At 37.5% G+C, this 19759-nt stretch overlaps 2 protein-coding genes across 6 annotated transcripts in view; one reads left to right on the top strand and one right to left on the bottom strand.

Annotated features, from left to right (window-relative positions):
• The first annotated feature begins 87 nt into the window (after positions 1-87).
• LOC121878056 (electron transfer flavoprotein beta subunit lysine methyltransferase-like) lies at positions 88-10564 on the top strand. 3 transcript variants are annotated; one of them, XM_042384023.1, is made up of 9 exons: positions 88-220; positions 548-686; positions 2314-2489; positions 2941-3071; positions 3450-3630; positions 4426-4547; positions 5078-5242; positions 6788-7057; positions 9259-10564. In XM_042384023.1, exons 2-7 carry the CDS (start codon positions 549-551, stop codon positions 5119-5121), a joined length of 792 nt encoding a protein of 263 aa, XP_042239957.1. In that variant the 5' UTR covers positions 88-220; position 548; the 3' UTR covers positions 5122-5242; positions 6788-7057; positions 9259-10564. The 3 variants fall into 3 exon arrangements, with proteins under 3 accessions (XP_042239957.1, XP_042239960.1, XP_042239959.1); XM_042384026.1 differs by lacking the exons at positions 4426-4547; positions 5078-5242; positions 9259-10564 and having other exon boundaries at positions 6788-8524; XM_042384025.1 differs by lacking the exons at positions 4426-4547; positions 6788-7057; positions 9259-10564 and having other exon boundaries at positions 5078-5236.
• The window catches only part of LOC121878054 (caspase-1-like), a 24719-nt gene continuing 13610 nt past the window's right edge, over positions 8651-19759 (bottom strand). Inside the window, exons 4-7 of one of the 3 annotated variants that reach the window (XM_042384020.1) lie at positions 16781-16901; positions 14097-14290; positions 10851-11004; positions 8651-9057 (exon numbers count right to left, since the gene is read on the bottom strand). In XM_042384020.1, the coding sequence (XP_042239954.1) occupies positions 8810-9057; positions 10851-11004; positions 14097-14290; positions 16781-16901 (717 nt within the window). In that variant the 3' untranslated portion in view covers positions 8651-8809. The remainder of the gene's footprint in view (positions 9058-10850; positions 11005-14096; positions 14291-16780; positions 16902-19759) is intronic. The other 2 variants (XM_042384019.1, XM_042384018.1) reach the window with 2 other exon arrangements.

Genomic DNA, 19759 nt, shown 5'->3' with positions numbered 1-19759 from the left:
TGACATTTATCCTATTGGTCTCACTTTTCAAGATATACTATTATCTTAACCGATTTAATCATCATTTCTAGAGAGCATTTTAATCCCAGTTACTATGAGTCACCAAGGTGTTCCTCTACCCCTCAGCCCTCAGTAGTGGCCACAGCTTGGTGAGTGTGACTCCATAGATGTGAGATATACTACGTCTAATTAGTATCCAGCTGAAATATATCATCCAAAAGTAAGTCACTGCCCTATTATTCAGCATTGTTTAATACTTATATGAACTGTAACTTGCCAGATAATGGTGCAATATTTCTATCCTTTTCATTTCTTGTTTGATGGTCTCATAAAAATCCTTTCTTCATTAAGCGGTAGGTAATATCTCAAAAAGTACTGTAGGTTGACATAAGTTTGGGGTCCTTCTGAAATACAAAAGTAAATGTCACTTCATATATTTAATTGATAATATCTTTGGTTTAATTCATCTGGCATTTCATGTGGATCTATTTTATCCTCCTAAATATTCATGTGCTGCCTAACAAATAGTATCACATTAAATTTTCAGGATGATGAATTTATATAAGATGAGATGTAATGTCCTCTCACTTTCCAAGAAGAGAAAGCATATAAGGAAGTCAGTGATTTCATTCCCACCTATGAGTTCTGCACACACCACCACAACACAAGATGTCAAGTCTAACATGGTGAGAACTTTAGTATGAACCCAGAAAACTTGGTTAACATCTTATTATTAACTGAAGAGATGGTAATACACTAACTTAATTGGGTAATTAATGGTAAATATTTTGTAGTTGCAACCACCTAATAGACTTTTGAAAATGGGGTTTTATAGTGTAAATCATCGTGTTAAATACAAATATGACCTTCGTTGCTGTCGGAAATAAGCAGTAGGTGAGATATTGAACAAAAATGGAAGGTCAAACAATGTAAAAAGTAAAAACCTCAAAGAAACTAAAAAAACCTAAGCTAACCTGTAATTATTTACGACTTCACAGCCGTTGATTTTTCATAGAATACAAATTTTAAAATGCCACAATTTCACTGTGTTTTATGGTGGACACTGTTTTAGTTATGGTAATTGTGTTAACAAGTGGTTATTACTAAATTAAACCTAACCTAACCTTAGTGGATAAGGAAAACAAGCAGCAGAATCATTGTTAGAAGACCTTAACAACCTAACCAAAAAAATGACCTAACCTTACCTAACTTCCTAGCTGTGAGGCTCAATCCTCCAGTCCCCCGGCACATTAAACAGAAATAACTTACTATTATATGGTGTAAATTGACGTTTTTTGTGGACGTTAGAGCAGCAACCCGATCCATTTGGCTTATTGACATACACTGGTGACTGGCGTAGATCGGAAATGATTGGCTGTGTACCACCGCATCACGCCGAGAAAGACAAAGTGCGTGCCTAGTTGCCTAATTATCTACCAAACAAAGCAATATCCATAAAAAATTATTATTATATCACAACTCGCTGGTGAAAATATAGTAAGAATATATGTAAACATCAAAATAAATAATTCATCGGCTGTGAAGTCTGTCATATTAGCCCTTAATTAATATAGAAGAGAAAATAATGAGCTTAATTTCCATATGGTTATATTAGATAATATTCTCTTGGTTTTATGGTACATTAATTTGTCTATCGAATATTATTTACAGTTGAGTATTTCACAGCCAATACTCTCCTTAACTGATTGCTCTATTTCATTTTTCTTCAATATATTTTCCTGTTGCTGTTTCTATGCCCCTTTATGTATACATTCTTCCTTATGCTTTCACACTTGAGTTTGTTAGGACCGCTTTGAAATTTTCATGAAATTTCCAGATATAAACAAATTGTTAATATAGGTTCATCTTGACTCCTTTGATAGTTGAACCCTTAAGACAATGCTGCTAGGTGTGTGTGAAGGTGCTTTAGGTAGCAGTAATATTAATGGAAAACTTATAAATTCAGTGCTATGCCATGTTCATATATTGTACTGTATGTGATTTAAATGTCCATTAAGTGCCTTTCTATTTAATGATGATTTACTGCTGCATGAGGCCAGATTGCTAGCTTTGTCACGAGAGGAAGACAGCTTAATGTTGCATAAGATTACCTTTTCTGTACAAGATGTTTGACTGTGGTGTTGTAAGCAGATCCTACCTGAGTTTTCATACTGTGAATACAATACGTATTAGAAATATCTTTAATTACTGATTAGTATACACAAATATGTGTAAAAAGTTTAAAATAAGGATATACTGTATACAGTATTATTCTGTACACTGCATAGGTACAGTATACCATGTCTCTTTCAGGTGCTCAGAGAACAAATTATCGATGAAACTGATTTGAGCAGTGACCATCTGACTCCTGAGTTACAGTTATATCTCATCACTCAGTCCTGTCGGCTCTGGACCAGCCACCCACAACACTCCCCATTCCTTGACCCTTTCTGGGCCTTTTATTGGCCAGGTGGACAGGCAGTGTCCAGGTTAGTCATCAGGTTCCTCTTTGTATATGCCCATATTTATACCTTATGTTCTTGGCAAGATGCAAAATGTTACCTTTAAATTAAAGAAAAAATATTCCCTAACCTATTATTGATGTACTGTACAGTATTAACACTTTAAATGGTTGTTCATAATTTAGTCACTTTAATTATGATTACAGTATAAACAGTACAGTATAGCAATGGGTGATTGAAATCATATAAATAAGTACAGTTCCTGTAAACACTTACAGACTGCTTCTATGCTGCTCTTGCTTAGATTGATTTCACAGTTTCTGAAGTACTGTTTTCCCAGGTGCCTGTTGAAGGATTTTTAAAATAAAAATATATACTGTACCGTGATGTACAGATTTTTTTGGGGATTTTGTCATTTTGATATTTTTTTCAGCTTAAAAAAAACATAAGTACTGTACTTGAAATGTGTTCTTTGCAGGTATGTACTTGACAATTCTCATATTGTGAAGGGGAAAAGTATTCTTGATTTTGGAAGTGGATGTGGGGCAAGTGGGTTAGCAGCTAAGTTATCAGAAGCAGAGCAAGTCACCTTTAATGACATAGATGAAGGTAAAATGGTCATGTGAGATGTTTCTTAGTCTCTATCATTAGACTGAATTATTTAAAGCTGTGAAACTTTTGAAACATAATTGCATTTATAAGTATGAGAACTGTTACAATTTTGTAAAAGTATATAGTCTAAGAAACATACACATATACTTGTACTGTACAGTACAGTATACTGTACTGAGATGGGCATACTCACACACATACAAATGCCAATCAGTGGCAAGGATAAATTAAAGTAAATAAGATGTACCTCAGTAGATCTTCAACTGAATTATACTGTAATATTTTTTATTATTAAATAAAGAATTTTCATTCAACAGAGTAATACTGTATCACTTCTTTTAGAATTAGATTTTTTTGACTTGGTTTTATTTACAGTTGCTATTGAAGCAGTATTGTTGAATGGAGTGAAGAACAATATAACAGTAGATGCTGTCTCAACTGCCAACCTCATTGGTTCATCGTGCCAGCATCACGATGTTGTTCTTGTCGGTGATATGCTCTATGACACTGAATTTGCAGATGAAGTTCTTGTTTGGCTAAAAGGGATCCATGAAAGGTAACAGTCTGGACTAGATCAGCATTGTTTTAATTTAAAGTACTGTACTGTACTGTAGTGGTTCATGTCTATAAACCCAGACTACATTATTTTCTCTTTATTAATTGTACTGTTATCAATCTTACATTTCAAAAAAAATATTGCCGTGATTGTCAACACTGTATCACCAGCATACTGTATGTATCTTAGTAGGTAGTAGGCAGCTACCAAACAGGGAGGTACTACCGCCTGGGAAGATATTGGAAGCGTAAAGTGTTGTCTTATGGTAGACCCTACTGCCATATGGCATCACAAAAATTGTGACCAAGTTCCAGGTTGCTGATCTGTCTTTCTGCCTCATTTACAAACAATTGTAGGGTCTCAGTTGTTTCTCTTACATGACAACACAACATACATACAGTATTGCATTTTTCACTGATTTTTTTTTTCATTCTTGTATTTCTTTGCATTTATTTTTATTATTATTATCATCACAGTGTTGTTGTTATTATTATTATTACCATTAATATTTTATTTTACTTTTTATTATAAATTTTATTTACTATGAATTATTATTATTACTATTACATTTTTGCCCCCCGGGCCCTGATGTGGGTCAGTGACGCGTGCCCGGGTGGGCTGATCCCCGTAAAAAAAAAAAATGTATGGAGTCACATTTATACAGTACAGGGTACTTATATTAGTTGCCATTCTACACTAAGTCAGGGGCTGCTTATCACAATCTCTCATTCCATTCTGATAAGGATCGTGTTGCTTGTGATAGCTCTTATAATATGGTACTTCGGCATTTTTCAGTGGCTCCCTGGTGCTTGTTGGAGACCCCGGAAGATTTGCTTTGGAGTCTCATCCTCTGAGAGCTTCGCTAAAATGCCTTGGAAAATATGAACTTCCTCAGTCAACGGTTTTAGAAAATAATGGTCATTCTCAAGCATTTGTGTGGACTTTTAGATAACAGATTATTTGTGATGTAGATAACTTTCATTGAATTATCTGATGTTATTTATTTCATTATATATAGTACATGCTGTATACTGTACTTCTCATTATCTTATGCTGAAAAATTAACTTGATACAACCACAACTTGAGGATGTTAGTTTGCATGTAACCCTATACCGGTACCATACACATACAGTACTGTATTCCACATTCAGTCAAGGTTTCAAAATTTGTGCATTACAGTACAAGTCTTACATACTGTTCTGTATCTGAAGACTAAAATAAAAATATCCATAAAATAAAAGAAATTCAGTACAGGATATTGCCAAGTGAATGTTACTTGGGTAATAATCAATATGACCAAGGAAATTAGATATACAAACATACTGCTGCTAAATCTTTATTGTACAGTACAGTATTTGCATTTCACATAACATTTATTACTGTCATAAATCTTGTTTAATGTATTTGTGTTAAACATAACAGTACTATACGCTATTCCACCAACAGTAGCGGATGTCCGAGCCACTAGGGATCATAGCCACAAGTCCTGAAAATTGTGAAGGCAAACTTTTTGGGAGTGAAATTGTAAACTCTTGCAACAATCTGCCAGAGTGTCGTGATGGCACCAAGTGTGAGCTCCTGCAAGATCAGACTTGACCAACCCTAGAGCAGGTACAGATACATTCTGGAGCCAGTACATGCCAACAGTGTATAAAAGAGACGTGACTGACCGCCCAAGCGGCTAATGAGCTGATCATTGGTAAAGATGATAAAAAAAGTAGGAGTAATTAATAATTATGAAAGAAACACTCACTGTTGATATTGTGTTGTATTAGATAACTTGTCCAGTACAGTATCGTACTGTGCCATCAGACAGGACATGTTTATACAAATATAATTGTTTTCATCATTCTGAATCACACAATAACCCTTTTATATATTCCATGTTTGCATCACTTAAACATTCAATTATTTTTAAATTGTTTATGTATATCAATGCTTCATACAACAAAGGGGGACCTTTTCATTAAAGTTGTCGCACTTTATGTAATGGGGGGGGGATTCTTATTAGAAAGTATAGATAGAATATTTATAATAGGAATGTAAAGTGAGGAAGTTTGGTAGCGTGGCCGGTTAGTTATTTAACTGTAAATATGTTCTTAGGGGAAATCTTTCTAAACACCAATTCTAAGTACAGCTATTTAGTATTCACTCAATGACACAGACACATTAATAGAACATTATACCGAAGTTACTAGACACTGAATCTCGGGCACAAACATGAAATGGATACACTTCTCACCGTAAGTAACTCACCCTATGGATAGCTCTGACAATGACACACGTGTGACCTGAGGGAGGACCAGCAGGTGCTGCTGGACTATGTCTCCTGTGGGAGAGACTGCTAGCTGGAGATGTGGTGCTGGGGAGGGAAGTCTCCCTTCCGACCTCGACTAGTGACGAGCGTGACTCCGTCTTCTGTCGATAGTGACGTGAAAGTGATCTGCGTGGATGGGGCTGCAGGGCCTTTATATTGGAGGAGAGCCGGCAGATGACCTCTCCTAATTCACATTAAACTGGTTAGATCTGGACGGCTGTGTTTGTCCAGGTGCGTGGTCATGTCGCCGGTCGGTAATGCTTCCTAATTATTACCACCCGGGTGTGTCTTGGCTGGGTGTGGTTTCTGTAACACGTTCATATCGCAGGGTTAACTCAAGTACTTTGTGGCCGTGCCCTCTTGGGTCAGATCTTGCTGTCACTGTAGGGTGTGTCAACTTATGTGGGTTACCACTTGGGCACCTTCTTACTGTTATATGTGTCGTTCTTCTCTGGGCTGTAAGCTGTGGTCTGATAAACAATTATTACATTATATTTCCTTTTTTTATTTTTTTTTATTAATATACATTTTAATAAATGTTAAATAGCTTCGCCTTGCAAGACCACTTTTTTCTTTGGGAAAGACTTACCATAGACAAATTGATATTGAAACAGTTTATTTAGCTAGAAGAACACGGATACAGAGTCGATTAAAAAAATCATAATACAGTACAGTATTAACATGGCTGAGCCAATGAGAGCCTGGGCTGTCTTGTAGGCACAATTGTGACAGACATCAGGGGTGTACCCAGATATTTAATGAGGGTGGAGGCACAGCCTATACATACATATTTTAATATTTTATTTTATATTTTGACTTTCAAAACCTCTTGATTTCAGAATGCTTTATGTGTAAATAAGCTGAGCATGTTACTGGCAGGAGAGCTACATGTCAAGTGGTTTGTGAAGATATTACAGCAGTTTGAAATGATGGATGAAAGTGAGTGAAAAGAGACTGTTTTTGCCCTTAATTCAAAAGTGACGTGCTTCTGTCTTTGGTGTATACAGTACTGTCATCCCGTCTGGTCACCGAGATCTATTACAGACTCAATTGATTGAGAACATCCAAAAGAGGGCCACCAGACTGATCCCTGCAGTCCAACGCCTCAGGTACAGTACCAAAAGATGTTAGAATGCCTACAGTTGCTTTAGCTAATACTATGGATGAGTAGGAGATGGTTTATTTGTAAGCACCAGTCTTTACTTCACTTATGTCGAGTGTTCATAATTGGAACTAGTAGATGCTCGACCCACTAGAGATCACAGCCTCAGGTTAAAGAAGCCACAAGTTCAGAAAATTGTCATAGCTAATTTTACAGCACAGGAGGTGCCCAACTTACGAACACCCACCAGTACAAACAGGGCTCAACTTGAAATTTACAGTATTTTATTTATCTGATGACTTATTTTTTACTTTCATTTACTGTATATTGTCATTCTACTTTTGTCTTAAATTAAGTAATATTTTAGATGTATATTTAGGCTATGATGTAGTGGGATTTTAAATATTGTTTTGTTAGTGGAATGCTCAGCATTCTTGTGTTTCCATACTCATACAATCTGTCTCACTTTAAAAAGCTGGTTTTCCGGCATCTTCTGGTGTAGATTTTTTTTTCTCCGCCCCCTAGGCCTCGTTGTGGGTCGATGACCTGTGCCCGGGTGGGCTATTCCCCGAAAAAAAATGGTATGCATATAGAATGTGTTCTGACTTATGTACAAATTCCACTCAAGAATATCCTCAGGAACGGAACCCATTCATAACCCGAAGACCCCCTGTACACAGGAATTGTGCCTGCTGTTAGCTCTTACAAGTGATCTTGCCTGAGTCTAGAACACTACTGGAGCCGGGTTGGGAATATGGGACCTGGCTGGAAATATTGCCAACTAGACCATTTTATTAAGTAGTACTGTATTTCAATATACAAAATTTAGTGACTACAGAAAAAATAAATAAGATTAGTTCAGTTTCACCCCTTCACCTCTAAACACACTCAATATTTTCTTAAATAATGGAAAAGATGAATGAATTGGCAACTCAACTTCAACCAAGCCTGCCACAAGATCTAATTTCTTATTATTTAAGCAAATACAGTATATGAACATTTGGAAAATTATCATGATCTTAAATAACGATTAATATTTTATATAGTTAGAATTCTATTTTTGGATTATTTAATATATATCCTGACAGTGATACAGCCAAAGATAGATCCACCAATCAAAATACCATTACATACAGCCTTACTTTACTAAGTACTGTACGTATATAGCAGTACGAGTACAATAGCCAGGGTGGGGGTTGATGCATCTTGTCTGACTGTACTGTACATGAAATATGTAATGTACAGTATATAACAATGACAAAGTAAAAACAAAAGAATACTGTACTGCATGCAGTATGCATTCCAACAGAAATTTGGAAAACATCTTCCAAGACAATTTTAACAAAAAGTGGTTGAGAAAAATCTATAGTATTTCCACAAAGTTTTGAACTATAGTATGCAGGGGCAGATCCAGCAATATCAAAAGGGGAGGCATCCAAGAAGTTGTGGGTGGGGGAACATGGCGAGCACAGCAAGCCCAATGGGGGCTGTAAGCTCCCTTCCCCCTTTCCAATTTTTTTTTCTGATCTAACCAATATAATGGGTATTTTGAGGCCATTTTGAAGCCATGTGCATGTGATGTTAGGAGATATTCTGAAGTCAATAGTAAATAATGTTTGCTATACAAAAATGCCTGAGTACAATATTGCATTAAAGAAAAAGTATTGGATTTTTCTGATGAAAAGGGGGGTCTGGACCCCCAGGAACTTTCCCCTGGATCTGCCTCTGGTATAGACTAGATTTTGATGATCTCAAATCATTATTCTTCAAAGAAGTAGATTTTACGCATGAGTGTTGATGTTGTGTAGGGAATTTGCTTGTTTTGATGAAGCATCCTATCATTTGGGTTATATGATTCATAGTCTGTGGCAACGAGTCGTGTAACACAAAGGAGCATTGTGGCCAAGTCATCTTTAAAAGCATCTTTAGATGAAAAAACTTGAGATAGGTAATGCAGAAACACACTGCCATGCATCCCATTGTTTTTAGACTTGAAGGCAAACATTCCTGCAAGAATAAAAATAACAATTAAACAAAAGTAGTGTGTGAGAAACTTCATCTCAATGCACAGAACTGTGTTGGGATGCCATTCAAAAGAGTAAATTAAGGTTATATTACTGTAACAAAAAACTGTAGTAACCTTGAACTAAATACACTATCAATATGTAGGTACAGTATCTCTTGAGTAATTATGAACCTCTTTACCAGGTGTGGTTGTGATCCATGCACTCTTAGGTTGCGGCCGCACTGAGAGCGGGCGGGAGCTAGGGCAGGCAGTTGGAGGGAGTTGTCATGGCAACACTCCCTCCATTCTCGCACCGACTGCACAACTGTATGTTCACGATCCCTGTCTGGCGCGAATGCTCAAAGAGATGGCTAACTCATGGAAGTCTCAGCTGTTAGAGAACAGCATGCTGAAGTATCAATCATTTTCAAGACAGAAGAAAGTGTGGGTACACCAGATAAATGTGGAGAGAGAGAAGCTTGGTGAATACCACCATCTGACCCCACAATTGCAAGAGGACCCTGGCAAATTTTATGAATATTTCCGCATGAAGCCTGAGACTTTCCATAAGTTGCTATCTTTTGTCGAACCTCACCTCAAAAAACAAACTACAAACTTCAGGAACCCAATATCTCCAGAGGAAAGGCTGGCAGTAACAATCAGGTACTTAACACTTTGAATATATATATATAGGAAAGCCTCCGATAACGACGATTTATATTTAAGACCTTGGTTAATTTAGGACCCAATTCAATTTCCACCATTAATTTCTTCGTATTTATGACAAAAATAGATTATAAAAAAATATATATATACATTTTCATATAAATAATAACTAAATCACGATATGTATTATAAAAAATAAAACACGCCTTGCACACGGAGGCTGCCGGGCTTGCGACTGGTGACTCCAGCATCACTAGTATAAACAGTCACAGCTGGTGAACCTTTTGTTTTCACGCTCTTGCCTGCCCGCTCTCAGTGCGGCCGCGGCCTAATTGTTTCCAGTTTTCAACCTTATTCCCACGGAATTTAGTGAGGCTTAAGAAAAGTAAATACTGTACTATACATTCAGATGGCACTGTAAAATTGTACCACCTATTGAGATCTCCATACCTAGCTACTCAAGAGAAGCAATCAACAGTTGTATGTATATTGCCCTTAACAGTACTGAAACTGCACAGTTTGATCCATGTCCCAAGGTGGTAAATTTTTTGTTGAAGAAAGAGCGTCGCTACAGTGTTACACCTAAAGAAGTTTATCAAAACAGAGAGTTTGTAAAAAAATTCATTCCCCAAAATAGCACTGTTTGAGTCAAATATTTAATAAATACTCTTTGTACTTTACAGTATTCCCTTTTCATAACTGCTAAGGAAAGAATTTAGTTTGCATCATTATAGTGTAACATCTATGAATCTATTTTGTGTAAGTGTAAACCACTTTTTTACTTTTTTTTTCTAGTGCAAAGAATGTCTGATAAATATCCCAATAAATATCAGTTAATTTTTATATCACTGTAGTAAATACCAACCCTTTGTTTGCCACAGTAAAATTTCCTTAACACCGTAGTGTGTTATCTTGTAAGTTATGGTGCAGTTAACATTCTCACCTTTGGCATAAGTTGAGTTAATATATAAATGTTAAATTTATGGTACAGTACTTATAAATAACATCTTTAGACATCAGCAATACAGAAAATTTTTGTAATTATCAGCTAAAATACTGTAAAATAAGAGTAAATTAGCAAACCAAAGCATTTATGAAAAGTAAAGTATGTATAAATACTTGTACTGACCAGGATAAGAAGCCCACATGATAAGCATATCAGCATGAAGTGGGATAACATAGTCTTCCTCTCTAAGTCCTTGAACAGAATCTGTTTGTATGGGCATTCCCCTCCTTTTGCTCTTTAGTTGAATACCTTTGTCAGTTTCCTCTCCTCGACAGGCCTTCAACCATGATATGTAAGGAAGAGATTATGATCTATTATGTCAGAGCAGCCTATCACAGATAAATTAATTTTTTTATATTAGTGAGTGTGAATCAGTGACCAAATTGCATATAGAGCTAACGGTGCAGCTAAAGATAGTATTTAAAACATACTGTATATTTGTATTAATTCGAACATATTATGATGCTAATAATGCATTATAAATGTGAGTTGTAAGTTTTGTTTAGATACAATTACAGCATATGAATAAATCTTAAAGAATTGGCAGGTCCAGCGTGTACAGTTAGTACTGTGCAGCCCCAGCCATTAAGCCAATATTTTATTGGCTTTTCACTAAGTGTTACTGCACTAAATTTTTATATCCAACAGAGTAGTACAGCATGCCCTTAAAATTTGCAGACCTTGATTATTTGGGGTTGACACCCTGAATGTACCCAAGAATGTCTAAGGGTAGTTTTAAAGTTACCGGCATTTTTGTGGCCGGGACAGGGAGCCATTTGTTCTAGAAGCAGTAATTCTTTTACCTGTATTGTATGTGTGTGTGTGTGTAGAGACAAACACACATATACAAATAAATAATAATGTGAAGATCCTCTCACAAATACAGTGGTCCCTCCATTAACGAGTGGTTAAATTTACGAGATTTTGGTTAACGAATTAGCTCCCATAAGAATTTTCAGTTCTATTAAATTGTGCAAGTTCTATTAACGACAGCCTTACGAGAAACACGCTTTGGTGCAGCATCAGCTGATCGGTTAGTCCGCCAATACAGTAATCAGTTCTATGTTTACATTTGTTTCCAGTGGATTAAATATCAAGAAAGTTGTGCTCTTGAATATTTTTGCATTTTTTATTTTAAAATTATTGGTCATTCTGAAATTTAGTTAACATATTGATAATATATGCAGTACAGGGCACAATTTGTGCGCCCAACAGCTGATCGAATCACCCGCCAACGTTTCTCAGTTTAACATTGTTTACAGTGGAGTAAACATCGAATTTGTTAGTCTCTTGAATATTTTTGCATTTTTACATTAAAATTATTGGCCATTCTGAAATTTAGTTACCACATTGATAATATACAGTGCAGAAATTATTAAGAAATACGAAGAAGGCATTAGAACCAATGCTCTCTGTAAAGAAGCATGTCATCATCGACTGCATCTACAATCATTTGTTTGCTACGCAAACAAAGCCGACGGGAATACGCATACACACCTCAAAGTAAGTTAAAATACAGTTTTCTATTGTTTTTTATTTATTTTACAGTTTATTGTACAGTACAGTACCGATACTGTACAGTATTTAGTTTATATTTAATGTTTTGTTAATTCTATTACCGGTATACAGTACAGTGACCCCTCGTTTAACGAACACCTCGGTTAACGTAATTTCGATTAACGAACTGCCTTCCATAAGGATCTTCAATTCAGTTAACGAAAAAAAATTCGGTTAACGAAGTTCTTACGAACCGACCTCAACATGTTTTCGCTTGCACTGACCGGGCAACCAGCTTTAGTATCAGTCCGCCAATACATTAATCGGTTCTAGGGCTTAAATTCCTTACTATTTTAGTAAATATCAAGAAGTTTATACTATTCAATAATTTTAAAAGTTTAATATTCAATTTTTTAGTCATTTTAACAATTATTGAACATAATTGAAGGTAAAGTGACTAGTTTAATGCGCGGCATCCAGCCTCTTAACACAGCAAACAGGCGTTAGTCTCTCTCTGTTTTCACTGGAGGTAACATCTTGCTTGAGACTCTCTTCAACTAAAGGCTTTTTTTCTGTGTTTCCAAGCAAATTATTGGTCATTTTGAAATATATTTTACATATTGACAATATATAATGCAGTGCAGTGTTGATTTAAAGAAATAATCTTGAAATACACCAAGAGAACTAAAATTTTATGGGTGAAATGGCACCATGGGGTGACTTCTCTTCCACCCCAATGCCTTCTCTTCTTCCTTCTCCTCCACCCCCATTCTAATTCCCATCATCATCATCATCCAGGAGCCTTCTACATACACACCTCAAAGTAAGTGAACTTTTCTACCATTTTTGTTGAATTAAGGAAATTTTCGGTGAGCTGGAACCAATTACCCAAAAACCCATTGAAACAATGGTTTCGGTTAACGAACTTTTCGGTTAACGAACTACCTTCTGGAACGGATTGAGTTCGTTAATGGAGGGGTCACTGTACTTTGTATGTATACTTTTTCTGTGAGTTGGAACCAATTACCCAATATCCCACTGAAATAATAGATTCAGTTAACGAAATTTTCAGTTAACGACTGACTGTGAAACCAATTGTGCTCGTTAATCGAGGGACCATTGTAATCGGAAAAAAAGACAACAAAATATACTTAAAATGTTAGGGTCTACCCTCGAGTCAACTCCGTGTTCGTGTTTTGTTCTTAAAGTTATGACAAAGTACGGAGTTGACCTGAGGGCAGACGCTAACATTTTTAATATATTTTGTTGTAATGTTTCTGGTTATTGGTGGGAGGATTTTCCCATTATCATTTATTTGTACATTATATGTTTTTTTGTGTGTGTGTGTTTACCCACACACACATATATATAAAAGTAAAATAAATAATTGTCCTAATGGCAAGCATACAAAGGGAATATACATTTCTTTGCACACAAGTAAAGATGTATCCCCCACCCCCCCGGTCAGCAAATGTTATTCGCTGCCATTTTGAGAACCTAACCCCAGCAAATTTTAAAGGCTTGCTGTTTCTTCTACTCTCGTCAAAATAAATATTTATCTACAAATTCTAACTCAATTGATGACTGATAAATTGTCTGTTTCATGAAATTCCATTATGAATAAAACTGCAGGGTGTAAAAAGGGATAACAGAAGAGCAGAGTAACACAGAAACCCTTGCAAAATATAGGAGAAGAAAGTGGGATGGACCATACTGGACATATAGGGAGACCAGTTAGTCATAACTGACAGAGCTATCTACTATAAGTGTACAGGGTGCACAGTTAAAAGAAAATTAATATAGATAAAGAACTCAAAAAAGATGTGTGAAAGGTAATGATAAATAATGCACCTGTATTTCTACTTTGTTTACCTGAATGAAAAACATCTTTGGTTTTCCAGCAAGAGAAGGACATTTCTCAGCAGTAAAGTACTTCCATAATTCTGATGTATTCATTTTGTCATCATATGTATTGACAAACTCCTTGTTGGTTTTTTCATCAACACCTCCATGACTCATGAACACCACTGCCAGTGCATCACGATTGCTGTGGTCTTCTTTACTAACTGAAAAATTTATTGATTGATTTATAACCAGATGAACATAGTACTGTAACATGCTTAATATGTGCTTTACAGGAGCAGACTATTCATGTTATTTATTTTTACAGGTACAGTATTGATAAAATTCACTACTGTACCCAATTTCAGACATATAATTACACTATTTAGTAAACTTGATACTGTACAGTAACAAACATTTAAAAACCAAGTAACTTTGTACAGTAATTTTTAACCCATTTATTTCAATAAAAACAGATGTCTGACTAACCAATAAACTGACACCTGGTAAAGAGGGTAACATTAGCTGTTTTTATTAATACAGTAGACCCTTGCTATTCGTAGGTTTGCGATTCGCGATTTTGACGATTCGAGGTAAGCAGCTGGTGGCTAGCTTGCTCGCCTTTTCCCGCAGTGCAACGAGTCACCTCATGAGCCCACAGCGTCTCATCTACCTCTGTTCATGCTCAACCATTGCCTGTGACCCAGCAACTTGTGTTGTACTCTCAAAACTTTAGTGTTTTTGTGTGAAAATGGCCCCTAAAAGACTGCCTTGTGATGCTAGTGGAGTGAAACATAAAGGGCAGAAGTCAGTGATGACCCTGACAAAGAAAGTTGAATTATTAGACAAGTTAAAGGAGCGGATGAGTGCTGCTGCGGTTGGTTGGTTGTTTGGTGTGGATGAATCCACAATGCAGTATACTGTATAAAGAAGAATGAACAAGTACAGTAATTCACGATTCTGTTCAAGTGAGTGCTCCTGCCAGTGCTAAAGTGATGTAGGTTGTTTATGCCCATTTTTACAAGTCAACAGGTGGGGAAGGGGCTAGTGTGACTACTGAACCAACTTTTAGATTGGTTCAAGAATTTTAAGAAAAGATTGTCTCCATAATGTGAAGCTGTGTTTAAAGCCGATGAAACTGGTCTATATTGGAAGAAAATGCCTGTTAGAACGTACATAAACAAGCAGGAGAGGCGTGCCCCTGGGTTCAAGGCAGCCAAGGATAGAGTGACGCTCGTCTTCTGTGGCTGTGCAGCTGGCCACATAATCAAACTTGGCTTGCTTTACCGCTCAGCAAACGCTAGGACTTTAAAGGGTAAAATCAAGACCCTTTTATCAGTTTTTTGGTCATCAAACAAAAAGGCATGGGTAACTGTGCAAGCATTCCTGGATTGGTTCCATAAAAGCTTCGTGTTGGAAGTGGAAAAGTACCCTGCTTCTAAGAAGATGGAATTCAAGGTGCTATATTATTGATAGATAATGCATCAGGCCACCCAGAAAGTTTGCAGGTTAGCCATCCAGGTGTAGAGGTGGTGTTCCTACCCCATAACACCACTGCTCTTATTCATCCTCTCGATCAGGGTGTAATATGCACCTTCAAGGCATATTACACCTGATGCTCTTTTGGTTGTATCCTTAGTACCATGGATACAGACTCTGACCTTGATGTTAACAAGTGTTGGAAGGAGCACAGTACAGCATTGTGGACTGCATTACCAACATCAGTGAATCATTCAATGAACTCAAACCAGAGACAGTGAATGCTTGTTGTTGGTGCACCTTATGGCCTGAGTGTGTGAATGACATTGTCAGTGTTGCACGTCAATTGGGTGGTGAGAGGTTTGTGGACAGGGCTGCTGAAGATGTGGAAGAACTGACAGACGAGGATTTGGAAGAGTTGGTAAAAAAGTGCTGAGGAAGATGAAAAAGAAATTATGGAATTGCAACAAGATGGTTTGTGCTTGAACAATTTTGGTGAACTATTTCGACAGGTGAAGATGGTAACTGATTTCATTGTTGACCATGACCCTTCCATGGAACGCTTTAGACGGTCCGAGAAATCAACCAGGTATTGTTTCCCTACCAGGAAATGTTTGAAGACCTCAAAGCCAAGAAGAAGCAACTACCAATCATGATGTTTTTTAAGAAAGAACCAGTCGCTCGCCCAGCTGATTCGTCTTCCTCCCTCACTCACTCAGCTGCTACTGCCACCACTCCACCCTCCTCCTCCCAGCCACCTTCCTCCCGGCCACGCACCACCTCACCACCCACCTCCCGGCCACCCACGACCTCACCACCCACTTCCCGGCCACGCACCACCTCACCACCCACCTCCTAGCCACGCGCCACCTCCTCACCACGCACCTCTCCATCACCTGCCTCTTCACCAACCACCACTGATTCACCCTCTTACAAAAGTGATCCTGATGATCCCTCTATGCTTCAGTAACCAGATGTCTCCCTATGTACAGTGCACCACTTCATCAAGCTCCAGACTTCCACATACGAATGTAAGTACAGTATTGTGACTTAAGTTTCTCATACACAGTATAGGTATACAGTAGTGCACTAAGGTAGTTTAAGATACTATTCGCGGTTTTGTCAATTTGCACTATTCCTTGGAACCTAACCACCACGAAAAGCAAGGGTTTGCTGTACATATAGATAATTAGCCCATCTATAACAAAAACTATCACCCTTCACAATTACAGTACCTTGTTTTAATATTTCTAACAAAGAACTTTTCTCTTCATGCCAGTATTCTTTAACCTCAAAACGAAGATGTGAAAAAGCCTTTTTGCAAATCTGTACATCATACTTGGCACAGTCACGCCTCTGTGGAAAAAGAGAATTTCAATGTTAACAGATTGGTAAAAGTTGTATACAGTTTGGTGTGAATCTTCTCCAGGTGCATAACTATTACACAAGTACAGTACCATTATTTTTATAGATATACTTGTGTACATTGTGTTTTAGAATTACTGTACTGTACATTTATTGCCTCTGTTAAATCCCAAACATTTATTTCTCTTCCTCATAATCTTACCCATGTTTGAATTGCTTTATGAGGATTCTATACTCGTGTAAGCAGATAAACTTTGATTACCCCAGGGAGCTATCACACTGCCTTGCCAGGTAAGAGAGCACTTGAAGTCCTCCATATAATGCCCAGTTTCCACTCTGTAAAAGTAGGTAAGTAATAGGAAAGGCATCCAGCTGTAAAACTTGCTTCAATTTGCCTAATGGCAACGGGACACAATGATGGTGATGATCTCGCCATTTCTTAAAGATAATTCAAACAGCCCAAGTTTACTCCTACTTTAATTTTCCCACACATTTTATCTTTATAATAACTTGAACAACTTATGTATATCTACTGTAGTCTTTTTCTCTGTTTCAGCTATCCCCCTCCCCCCACCATCACCTTTCTAAATGATATGCAGGTACTGTTACAGATGTGTCCCTCCCCCCCCCCTCCCCTGTAGTGACCCGTGTCTCCCAATGGCAACATCGCAGTGATATTATTACTATTTATGAATGACTGGGTATTGGTCATGTAACGACGGACGTGATTGGTGGATAGGTTTGCTATAGGTCATATAAGTTGGCCGTTAGGAGAGACGGGTTACCACAGGGGGGCATAGGAACATATTACCACAACTGTACCCGTACCTTGTACTGTACTGTACATGTACTGTACTGTAGTTTTGACATCTCTCAAATACTGTAATATTGTCTTATATCCTTAAACCTTTTCCATATCAATTCTCTCTGAATATCCAAATCTCCATATCTTTCAGTCTCTCAATATTGTATTACCTCAAACTTTTTATCATTTATCACTCAGCATTCTCCTTGCTTCTAATGGCCACTACAACCACTTGCAATATGAGTCAACCTCAAGGTTCAATTATGACAGTCTTCCAGAAACTATGAATACAAATTTAACTTTTCATCAATACTTTTACCAGTTTTAATGCAATTCATTTACTTTGTGACCATCATATAATTGATGATTTCCTTCATCAATACATATAATTTTCACCACTTATAAGTTCACTAATCATTCAGGCAGTTGGTCTACCCAGTGTTAGTAGTTTAGTACAGGAGGAAACTGAAGTCCAGGAGACCTGTGATGTTTGGCAGTGAGGGTCACACCCTTCTCATGTGTGCCCTGATGAAACAGGACTCGAACCCTTGACTTACAGTATTAGGGAGAGATACACATGTTACCTCTGTACCACCAACACCCCCATACAGTATTTTTCTCACTTTTCTTTACTGCACTTTATCTCCTTCACCATTTGTCGGTTTGTTAGCTGCTTGGGCAATAGATCACATCTCTGTTATGCACTGTTGACAAGTAGTGAGGATGTACTGGCTCCAGAATATATTTGTACCTGCACCAGCATTGGTCAAGTCTGGTCTTCAATGAGCTCACACTCGGTGCCATCACAACACTTTCTGGCAGGTTGTTCGAGGAGTTCACAACTCTTACTCCAAAAAAGTTTGCCTTGACACTTTTCTGAACCTATAGGCGTATTCTTGGTCACCCAAAAATGCATAACTAGTTATGCTATCTACTGCGCATCTCCACTTGGGTGTACCAAGGCAAAACTTGTCCCGAGATGATATGCCCTGAAAGGTAAAACTAGTTATGGTCTTTCCTTATTTTGAAAGTGGGCGGAGATGAAGGGAACTATCCAATCACATTCGTCGATCCATACACTCTGGACAAGATGAGGCATAAGTGTGAAGAATGTTTTCAATAAAATTACAAATTACACAAGGGATAGTAGATGTATACCACTTGAAAAGTATATCGAGTATAGAATTGCTTAGTTTGAGAGGCTTGAAATGAAATGACAATCAATACCTACGAGCATTGACTTGGGAATGGAGAAATTTCCAGCGACACCTGAAAACTCTTTGGGCTTCAACGAGGGTGAAGCATGCATGTCCAAATGGTCTCTCTCGTTTCTGACTTGAAGCTTTTAACTATAATTTCTTTGGTATAATGTCAATGTTATTCATAACAGATGTGATAATTTTTTAGAAAAGTACACAATACCGTAGTGAGTATATTGATATGTAGCTATGATAATCTTTTTAATGTGGAGACACATTTTAAAACAAATTCACGAAACTGGACGTAGCCAAAACATGGATGCTGGCGGCTCCAGACAGATCTCACAAGACACGCAGCAGGGTCCGCTCTTGATTGAGACGTACGATAACTTTTCCCCGAAAAAGAGTACGACAGCGCTGTTGGCATGTTCTTGGTGGTCATCAGTAGGCGGAGTCTATGAGCATAACTAGTTATGCGTTTTGGTGCAACCAAGAATATGCCTTATGGCTTCTTTAGCCTAGAACTGTGACCCCCAGTGGGGTGGGTATTGCCAGCTTCAGCTTAGTAATGATCTTGGAGGCGTTTATACTTCTATTAAGTCTCTTGCCTATAGAATAAGCTGGGCAATTGCAGGCATTCCAATCTCTTTGTGTAACTGAAATGCCAAAGTGATGGGAGTAGTCTGGTGAGCTTCCTTTGGACATTTTCTATCAACTGACAGTCTCTAGCATATCTCTGGGACCAGATGGGGTGACGTGTCCCCAAGATGTGCTTGAGATTGTCAGTTGATCGAAAATGTCCAAAGGAAGGCCACTAACATAATATCCACGTACAGTTCCATACT

Source organism: Homarus americanus, unplaced genomic scaffold, assembly GCF_018991925.1.
Source record: "Homarus americanus isolate GMGI-L3 unplaced genomic scaffold, GMGI_Hamer_2.0 scaffold45562, whole genome shotgun sequence".
In the NCBI taxonomy this organism is placed as follows: Eukaryota; Metazoa; Arthropoda; class Malacostraca; order Decapoda; family Nephropidae; genus Homarus; species Homarus americanus.
The sequence above is the reverse complement of the archived record's forward strand: the minus strand, read 5'-3'. Positions and strand labels throughout refer to the sequence as shown.

Excerpts from the sequence above, each read along its gene's own strand:
- LOC121878056 (XM_042384023.1), top strand. The coding sequence starts at position 549 with ATGATGAATTTATATAAGATGAGATGTAATGTCCTCTCACTTTCCAAG. Across the intron at positions 2,490-2,940 it reads GGTGGACAGGCAGTGTCCAG|GTATGTACTTGACAATTCTC; the intron begins GTTAGTCATCAG and ends TGTTCTTTGCAG. Across the intron at positions 4,548-5,077 it reads AACGGTTTTAGAAAATAATG|TAGCGGATGTCCGAGCCACT; the intron begins GTCATTCTCAAG and ends TTCCACCAACAG.